We start from the raw sequence: 10,495 nt of genomic DNA, 5'->3' as shown, positions 1-10,495 counted from the left end.
TTATTCATGAAGGATACGATGGATTAAATATTAAAAATTTCAAACTCAATCAAGTGCAAATTTTTGACTAAATTTCGTTGTCAAAATTCACTTAAAAATAATGAGAAAAAATATTTATTATGGAGAATGTGTTATATATATAGTTTACATGACCCAAAATATAAGGAAAAATAAAGTTATATCATATATATTTCAACGTTTTCTTTGTTTAGAATATTAATTTATAACAATAAATTTGATTAGGGACATAGGATGTCCGGATCTGGCGACGGCTATGGTTGATGACCTTGATCGCTTAGAGCGTGAGCTTCAGATGTTTCATGAGCTCCGGGATGCAGGTGCTTCTTCGTTGGTTGCTACCGAGTTAGATGCTTGCTTACAGACATGGCGCAGTACTCGGATGGTTGCCGAGCTCGAGATTCAGGTGCAGCGGGGCCGAATAGATCGAGTTGAGGCTGACCTTGCCACTAGATCATCTTCACTTGATGAGCTTGATTCTCAGATAGATCAGCTCCGACGAGAACTCCGTGAGAAGGAGGACGCGAAGATGCAAGATCAGCAAGCACATGCTGCTTTATCTGATGAGCTGAAGTCCTTGAAACAGACACTGGCTGAGACAGAGGAGGTTGCTGTGAGGACTTTAGCCGCGAACGAAGAGTCTGTCAGAGCTGAGCTGCAGGAGGAGCTTAGGCGAGCTTATGATGAGAAGCTGTCTGAGTTTAGTCAGCAGGTTCTTGGCCATGGGCTTGATGTATGATCCTATTTGCTGAAAACTTGGACATTTGATTCTCTTAATGGAACTATTTTTTTTTATCTTTATCTTTATTATGATTCCTCATTCCGTTTGAAATGATTGACCATAATACTCATAGGATTTTTGGCAAACCCTCAGCCTTCAACGGGTTTGATTAACCTTTACCGACTACCGTTTGAGTCGGGCTAGCATGCGAATTGTCGAAATCCGTTCCGCATGTAACGTTGTGCTAAGGGAATGAACTCCCTTAGACTTCGTGCTATGATGTCGAATACATAGACTTTGCCATTGTTACAGGAATAGGCTACCCGGCGGCACGTGTTAGGTGTCGACTTTAGGAGTTTTGGCTAACCCCCAGCCTTCAACAGGTTTGATTAGCCTTTACCGACTACCGTTTGAGTCGGGCTAGCATGCGGATTGTCGAAATCCGTTCCGCATGTAACGTTGTGCTAAGAGAGTTAACGCTCTTAGTGCTACGATATTGAATACGTAGACTTCGTCTTTCTCACGGGAATAGACTACCCGGCGACGCGTGTTAGGCGTTGACTTTAGGGTTTTTGGCTAACCTCCAGCCTTCAACGGATTTGGTTAGCCTTTACCGACTACCGTTTGAATCGGGCTAGCATGCGGATTGTCGAAATCCGTTCCACATGTAACGTTGTGCTAAGGGAATAAACTCCTTTAGACTTCGCGCTATGATGTTGAATACATAGACTTCGCCATTGTCACGGGAATAGACTACCCGGCAACATGTGTTAGGTGTTGACTTTATCCCTACTTAGGTTTTGGGATAGAATACCCCAGAATCGAACTCTGGTGTCTTTTTCTTCGGAGAAAGACTAAACCAGCGACGCGTGTTAGGCGTCGGCATATCCTTTCTTAGGATTCAGGATGACATTCCCCATGCGTGTAAAGCATGGATTTTGGTGTTATTAATAACGACCTGCCACAATGTTGAATATGTGGACGGGTGTTTTTTTTTTCGGGATAGAATACCCCAGAATCGAACTCTGGTGTCTTTTTCTATGGAAAAAGACTAAACCGGCAACGCGTGTTAGGCGCAGACTTATCCCTGCTTAGGATTCGGGATAAACTTCCTAGGATGAATACTAGATCGACAAATTTTGGAAATGATCAGTGCAGGAAAGGAAGAATTTTATATTCTATTTCCTGGTCTTCTTTTAGGGTGAAGGCAAACCCGGAAAAACAAGGAAGGAAGAATTTTATATTCTATTCCCTGATTCTGGAAAGGAAGAATTTTATATTCTATTTCCAGCGCAAAAGAAACTAGAAGTGGAATCTCCACTCCGAGAATCTGGAAAATTTAGATAAACTTGCCTTTTATAGGATTGATTATCTAAATTGGGCGAAAGAGTTCTTCGTTTATCGAAGTGAAGTTTCAACTTTGGCTATAACCGTGAGAAGATTTAACCAAAGAGAAGAGAAAGGAGTTCTTTCGTTTATCGAAAGGAGACTCTGATCTGAAAGGGGACCTTCTTGTCTATGGAAAGAGTTAAGAGGGTCAGATGGACATTTTTGGTGGGCCCACTGTCAATTGAAATTGATCAGTGAGGGATTTTGGTGGTGGCAATGATTTTGGGTTATCCTCTAGAATATTAAGTGTAATATTCTTCAAGGAACTTCCCGGTAAATGGGTTATCCTGAATGTATTAAGGATAGTACTTTTTCAGGAACTTCCCGTTTATTGGCATTAATTGCCTGGCGCCCTCTGGAGTAATTAGGCGATAAGCGTCGTTTGAGTAGACTGTGTCTATTACAAACGGTCCTTCCCATTTAGGTTTGAATTTACCTTTCTTCTTGGAAGTGAGGATTATTGGCCGGTGAGCAGCGAGGACCAGATCTCCTTCCTTGAAGCTTCTCTGTCGGACTCTTTTATTGAAAGCCCTAGACATCCTGGCCTGATAGAACTCAATTTGTTGTTGAGCTTCCAAGCGCTTTTCATCCAGTCTCTGAAGCTCTTCGAGGCGCTTCTGATGTTGTTCCTCCGTTGTCATCTCCGTTGCGAGGGCAATCCGAAGGGATGGAATCTGAATTTCCAGCGGTAGTACAGCTTCACATCCGTACACCAGCGAATACGGGGTGGCACCTGTAGGCGTGCGTATAGTGGTGCGATAAGCCCAGAGTGGTAAGCCCAGAGTGCCTCACCGAGTTTATCGTCCCAGTCTCGTTTATTGGTTTTCACGAGTTTTGACAGGATCTTAATGATCGTCTTGTTAAACGCCTCCGCTAATCCATTCGCGGCGGGATAATAAGGTGTTGATGAGACATCTTCAATTTTGAACTTGTCACAAAATCAGATGAAGGCGTTGCTTATAAATTGTGGACCGTTGTCATGAATGATCCTTCTTGGCACACCGTGTCTGTATCTGGCAAGCGTGGCATTCTCGTGCGTATTCGATTGCGTCACGAACCATCGTTGGCCAGAAATATCCCATCCTCCTGATGCGATCATACAGTTTGGGACCGGGCTGATGCGCACCACATTCTCCTTCGTGCGCTTCCTTAAGAACTTCTTCTGCTTCTTTGTTCGAGAGGCATCGGAGTAATAAACCATCGTACCCCCTACAGTATAACGTATGGGTCTCGGTATTATAAAAGAATCTTGGCGCTCTTCGGCGAATTGATTCCTTTTCTTTTACATCTTCTGGCTGATTACCATACTGGACGTAGTCAATGATGGGAAAACGCCAATCTCGGGACTCAGACCCAATTTGAGTTGAATTCACCTCCTTGGCGTTTACGTTTCCGTCATCTTCTTCTTCAATATCCCTACTGTATATGGGTACACAGAGTTGATGCGTCCGTACTGTGACTAACAGTTCAGTTTCGGGAGGTCGTGCCAGTGATACTGCTAGGGCCGCCAGTGCGTCTGCATAAGCGTTCTGGAGACGAGGGATATATTCAATGAAGAATTCTTCGAAAGATTCTGCCATTTTGATGGCTTTCTGGTGGTACGGGATCAGGTCTTGGTTCCTGACTTCATACTCTCCACGGACCTGGTTGACTATCAATTGAGAATCCCCAAAAGCTTCGAGATATTCAACCCCTAGCTCCTTGGCGAAACTGAGTCCGATGAGAAGCGCGTTGTACTCGGCCACGTTATTGGAACACGGATCAGTCAATGAATAAGCTCGGGGCATTACATGTTTTCCCGGGGAGATTAAGACGACTCCAACTCCAGAGGAGACGGTGGGACATCCCGGGGTTATTACCCTATTAACTGCTCTTGAAGCACCATCAAAATATAATTGCCATACTTGCTGGTGCAATGTAGTGTTAACCTCGTGGGTTTCATCCGGCAAGTCATCATATACTTCTACCGCATCTGCGGTCGGGTTCGCCGCCAAAAGATCACAAATCGCTTGTCCTTTGACCGACTTTACAAGAGGATGGCCCATTTTGCCAACCGCCAATTCATCGAACCCGGTTGCGTCATAAATACTCGCACGGGATTAACATTGGAGATAACATAAATTGTCTGTCCCACTAAGTAATGCCGCATCTTTTGCACTGCAAACACCAACGCGAGACATTCTTTCTCAATCATCGGATATCGAGACTCAGCGCCCACCAAAGTCCGACTTTAATAATAAACTGCCTGTTCGTGACCATTATCATCGTCTTGTGCTAACAAAGCACTTATCGAATGGTTCATCGCCTTGATGTAAATCAAGAACGGTTTACCTGATTTTGGTGCAACGAGAACAGGAGGATTTGTCAGATATGTCTTGATATCCTCAAGTGCCTTTTGGCAGGCATTATCCCAGATAAATGATACCCCTTTCTTGTTTAGCTTAGAGAACGGTTGGCACTTCCCAGAAAGATTTGAGATGAAACGCCGGATATAAGCTAAACGCCCTTGCAATCCTCTGAGTTCTCTCAGATTCCTCGGGGGTTGCAATTCATGTATCGCCTTCACCTTATCGGGATCGATATGTATACCCTTAGTGGTGACGACGAACCCAAGAAATTTTCCGCTGGACATTCCAAGAAATGATTTAGTGGGGTTCATCTTCAACTGATGACTCCTCATGAGATCGAACATTGTCTTTAAGTCCTTGATGTGATCTTCCTTGTTGCGGCTTTTTACAACCAAGTCATCAACATAGCATTCGATCGTCTTTCGGAGGTGTTCCTGGAAAATCTTAGTCATCGCTCGCTGGTACGTGGCGCCTGCGTTCTTCAGGCCGAAAGGCATTACCGTGTAGCAGAAGATACCGAGGGGCGTTCTGAACGCTGTATGTTTCTCATCATCCGGGTGCATCTTGATTTGGTTATACCCCGAAAAGCCGTCCATGAAGGACATCCTCTCGAATCCACATGTATTGTCGATAATGACATCCGTGATTGGGAGAGGAAAATCGTCTTTTGGACATGCTTCATTCAGGTTCCTGAAGTCGATGCAAATCCTGATTTTGCCATTCTTCTTCATGACGGGAACGATGTTGGCTAACCAGTCTGGATGTTGTTCTTCTCGGATAAATCCCGAATCGATCAACTTCTTAACCTCTGCCTCAATGGCTTCCATAATCTGCGGACGAAACCGTCTTTGCTGTTGTTTGACAGGTTTGGCATCCGGCTTGATGTCAAGGCGGTGCATTGCCACATTAGGGTCGAGTCCTGGCATATCTTCGTAGTTCCAGGCGAAGACATCAATGTATTCTCTGATTAGTGCAATTAATTCATCCTTCTCATCTGGAGGAAGACTACCGCTGATGAATATGGGCTTTGGATTGGCCTCATCACCCATATTAATTTGGACTACTTCATCTTCGGTTGGTGGTTCTCTCTGTTCGAACCTATCACCGTACTGCATGTTTAGGTGATGAACCCATGGGTCTTCCCACGTTGGCATTTGATCGTCATCCTCCAACGTAGATGGATCAGCTGTAGTCATGTTTGACATTAAGGTTTTGAACATTTCTCCCAAACTTGTGTCGGAATCCTCAGCTGAAGAATCTGGCAAGTACCCATCCTTAGCTTTGTTAGCAATTTGATCGATAATTTGCCAACCGCATTCGTCATCTGATGAAACATAGCCTAAGCCTCGCCCGTATTTATAATAATCCTCTGGTCTCCCTTTTGGTACGTATACTGCTTTGGCTGGAGTACGAGGACCTCGATCGAAGTATAAACCTTCTCCGAGTGTAAAATCGTATCCCTGCTTTTCCATGAGCTTGCGCGCTTCCGGACTATATTTAGACAAATGCTGGCCAGGTTTGTCATCATCTTCATCTTCCCTTAAGAAATGATCTGGTACTGGGGAGCTTTTTCCTTTACCGTAAATCACTTCTTTAGCGCCTCTTATTTTGTTCGGGATGACCATTGTTGTTCCGAAAAAATGCTGGAGGCGTTCCCTTGTTACATAGGACGATCGGATCGACATATACAACTCAGGGTTATCATACAGCTCTTTTATCACATCATCAAGACACAAGGAGTACTCTAAATCATCTTTTATTGCAATATCGGCAAGCTGCCAGTTACAACCTCCATCTGACGATTGTTCATCGTCAAGATTGATTACAAAGGGTACAATGTCATTTAAAACAAAACCACCATCGTAATCGAATCCGGCTTCAGAATCAGCTTCTTCTCCGCTGTCTGTGCCCTGGGCCGATGGTTCAGTATCGGATTCGTTACCATAAAGGAGAGAATCGGTGAAATAATTCTCATACCCTTTGAATGGTTGCTTATCCGCGACCACCGTCCTAACCTCATTATCAGTGCCGACATATTTCAGACACTGATGGAGAGTTGAGGGAATTATAACATTACTATGGATCCAAGGTCGACCCAATAGTAAGTTGTACGAAGTCTCGGCATCGATCACATAGCACGTGACTTCTGTCTTCAAATCCCCCATTTGACACTTTATCCGGATCTTACCCAAGGGTCTTGACCCACTAGTGTTGAATCCGTAGATAACAGTGCCTGTGGACGCCAACTTGCTTACCGGGATGCCGAGAATAGATAACAGTGCCTGTGGATGCCAACTTGCTAACTGGAATACCAAGGAAGTGCATCAAGCGAAGCGGCATAATACTCACAGCAGAACCCGGATCCACTTGGATTCGGTTGACTTTGCTGGAGCCAATGTACCCGACGAAGTATAGCGGTCGATCGTGGTTCGAATTCTTCGTCTGCATATCCTCTTTGGTGAAAGTAATGCAGGGAAGGTTCTTGGTCGCTATGTTGCACTGTTGACTCAGCGGTTCTGGCTGTTCAGGTATCGGCTTGACTTGAGTCAGAAATACCTCTGCATTGGCCAAAGCTTCTTGTAGGGCCTCCCTGGTTTCTTTGGATAATCGCAGCAACTCATACAGCGTTATCCGTGCAGGAATGTTGGCTAATTGCGCCATAATGTCGAAGCTATGCGGAGTCTTCGAGCTTTCCGGTTTGTCTCTTCCAATTGGACGACTGAAACGAGACTGCTTCGGATTCTGTACCTCTTGGGGATTCTTCTCTTTTGGTTTATTCACCGGTTGTCGTAGAGCTTCTTTACCCGGTGTGGGACTCGCAATCACTCCCATCTCCGTGAGAGTCTTGGCTGGTCCCCGCTTGTTCACCCCCTGCTCACTAGGTGGCGGATAATTGTAGTGGTATTCATTTCCGCTCCGTGTCGCAAAAGCTTCTTGTTCTTCTTCAGAGAGCAGGAAAGTGGAGATTCTTTCGTCATCTTCCCCTGGGATAGCAGAGACTCCATAACAAGACTTCCCTTTTCCTTTAGACTTCCTCCCGGATGACGAACCGGCCCATTGTTCATCTCCAATCAGATCTGGATGAACCCAAAGGATTTCGCCATTTGGGGTTGTGTGCGGCACAAGTCCCTTTTGGCGCTGTCCGTGCGGATCGTCATTCACCGTCTTCATCCCGACTTTGGTGACGCGTTTTGGCTCGAACCAAGTTGTAGGCACCGACCCAAAACTGATTGACACTGCGTTGGCCCCCACATTCTTGGCTGGTTTCGGGGTTATGACTCCTACGTCGATTAACGCCTGGATCTTGTCCTTGAGGTGGTAGCATGATCTCGTAGGGTGGTGGACCGCTCTGTGGTACGCGCAGTACTTTGGATCCGTCACTTTGCTGGCCCCTTCTTGATCCACGATCGCCGGCAACTGGATCTTGTTGTTCTCCAACAGGTATTTGAAGATGCCGGGAACTTCATCATCCTTGAAGGAGTACACTTTAGGAAACCTCGGCTCCGCAGATTTCTGCTTCTGAGGCCGTTGTTGCCATTGTCCTCGAGATTGTTGGGGTGCTTGTTGCTGTGGCTGCTGTTGCTGTGGTTGCAATTGAAAGGTTTGATTAGCATCAACTGCATTAGCTTGTGCCTTACCTTTCCCCCGTGGGACGAAGTTTTGCTTTGGAGCACTTGTCGCCGGTTGGCCTCTTTCCGCCTTCTTCCTCTTGAGGAATCGCTCAGCTTGCTCTCCCCGGACTTTCAAGTCCTTCCATGTATTGGATGGTGCTGTCCCCATTGCTTCTAGCACGTCCAACGCGAGGTTGTTGTGGCAGGTCTGGAGGATGAATTCCTCGGTGATCGGGTCCCGGCAATTCATCGCCTTGTTCCGGAATCTTTTGACGAAGGTATCGACTAACTCTCCGTCCTTCTGCTTCTCATCGAGCAACGATCCGATAGATATCTCGGTGTCGTCGTCGAAGAAGTTGGCCAGGAACTTGGTCTCCATGTCATCCCAGCTGTTTACGCTGCCTGGCTTGAGGCGGCGATACCAATCGAAGGCGGCTCCGCGAAGAGTGCCGACGAATGACCGCACCATCAGAGGCTCATTACCAGAGATCACCCCCAAATGCGATTTGAAGTAAATCAAATGCTGGGTAGGTGAACCCATCCCATTAAACGGCGTGAAGTTAATTAGATTAAACTTCGCCGGATATGGGATCGATTCCCATTCTCTTGGGTATGGGCAAGGAATGCCTGTTTTCTTCGTCTCTTGAGCGGAAATTAGTGTGTTGATTTTGCTCTCGAGGTTCTTGATCTTCAGGTTTTCGCCGGTTTCTTCGCCAGCATTCTCATTACCACCCCCTGCGTTGACGGGAGGATCATTGGTGTTACGAGCATTTGTATCCTCATCTTCCACATTAATCGGGTTACGATGATTCTGCTCGCCTTGTTGGTTCGCCAATGCTTGGATCTGTTGGTCATGCATTTCTCTCATCTGCTGCATGGCCATCTCCATCTCAAATTTGAAACTTTCTTTCTGCTTAGCCAAAGCGTCTTCAAGCATCTTGGCCATCTGCTCCGCACTTATCATCAGGGCCTCGCGGGGTTGTCCCTCGCTGGATACTGTATTATCTGATGCCACCGCGGAGCCGGCATCAGATTCTTCATCTTCTGAAGGGCGTCTTGTCCGAATCCTACCATAAGTTGCTCGCTCTATGGTTCCGGACTGCAGACGGGTTCTAGGTCGGGAAGCTTTCAGAATCGACTCGAAATCTTCTCGTGCCGATGTCCCTTTGCTCGTCATGTTGGTGGTGACCCTCGGAAATTCTCCGTCTTCAATCACCCTTCTTCTTCGTTGGAAGCGCCTAGGCCTTGGTTTTGGCGTTTCCGCATTAAGTCTTTCAAAAACTGAAACTCTTTCGGGGACCGCCTTAATGCAATTGCATTCCGACAATACCGCCCGAATGAGTTTGGAACAGGGACATTGAATTTCCCGTTCTCGGGGACTCCTCTTCCTGGTTCTATTCGTACCCCCAGCACGATAGTACAACTCGTCATTTTGACAGTCAGAGTAACCTATCGTGTGCGGGCACGCCTTCTCAGGTACAACACAATCATTATCAGATGATAATGTTTCCATCTGAGGTTGACTTGCCTTCTTTGGGCTTTCAAAGGTTACCCGCCTCAAAACATGCCTTTTTGGGCGTGGTCGAACGGTTTCGTTTGACGCGGACCCATTCTTTCTTTGGCGGCTTGGAAGAGTCGTCGTTCATTGGCGGTTGAGGCTGTTTGCCTCTTCCATTCTTCAGATCCGCGTTGTAGCGGAATCCGTCCGTAGACTCCATCGCCTTAGCGAGTTGCCGCGCAAGGCGTTGACGACGCCTCTGGCGGGCTCTCTTTGAGAGAGTCACAACGCCCTGAATAGTGGAGGCGTTGGCGAGAGTGGAGTTGACCTGGTTGGAGGTCGGTGGAATTTCATCTGACGCGACTTTGGCGTCAGCTGGGTTGAGAGCTTCGTTGGCTTCTCGAGCAGCTTCGAACCAACGAACTTCTTTTCTCCCGGAGGAGAACTTCTTGGACTTGCGGGGGGAGGTAGATCCGGACGAGGACACGTACTCCTCGAACTTGGCTTGGTCGAATTCGTACTCGACCTCCTCCATGACCGGGATTGGAATCCGCGGTTGCGACGTATCGATCTCGACAGCGAGATCGCCGGCTCCCACTGTGGTCTCCAGATGGTTCGCGGGAAAAACTGTTGTCTTCATCATTGAAATAATCATCATCTTGGGTTACAAAAGATCCGGTCTTTTTTAGATCCGGTTACAATTAAGTCACGGTCCGGTCGACCGGAGTTACTGTAGCAGTGCACAGATATTTTGTAAAATCAATTTAAAATAGTAAATGAACTCCACAAATTATGAAATTTTGTGAGAATGTTTTAGACATGTAGCATGACATGTCAGAGAAAGAAGTTCTGAAAAATCTTTTCCCAGTTGAGAGAAATAAATATTTGAACATAAATTTACAGTTTCTGA

At 46.3% G+C, this 10,495-nt stretch overlaps 1 protein-coding gene across 1 annotated transcript in view; it reads left to right on the top strand.

The window, feature by feature from the left end:
• LOC109842482 (exopolygalacturonase-like) overlaps positions 333-10,495 on the top strand; it is an 18,730-nt gene continuing 8,567 nt past the window's right edge. Inside the window, exon 1 of the mRNA XM_020411353.1 lies at positions 333-338. Within this exon, the coding sequence (XP_020266942.1) occupies positions 333-338 (6 nt within the window). The remainder of the gene's footprint in view (positions 339-10,495) is intronic.

The sequence above is a fragment of the Asparagus officinalis genome, chromosome 5 (genome assembly GCF_001876935.1).
Source record: "Asparagus officinalis chromosome 5, Aspof.V1, whole genome shotgun sequence".
NCBI lineage: Eukaryota > Viridiplantae > Streptophyta > Magnoliopsida > Asparagales > Asparagaceae > Asparagus > Asparagus officinalis.
Note: the sequence above shows the minus strand (reverse complement) of the source record. Positions and strands in the feature narration are given on the sequence as shown.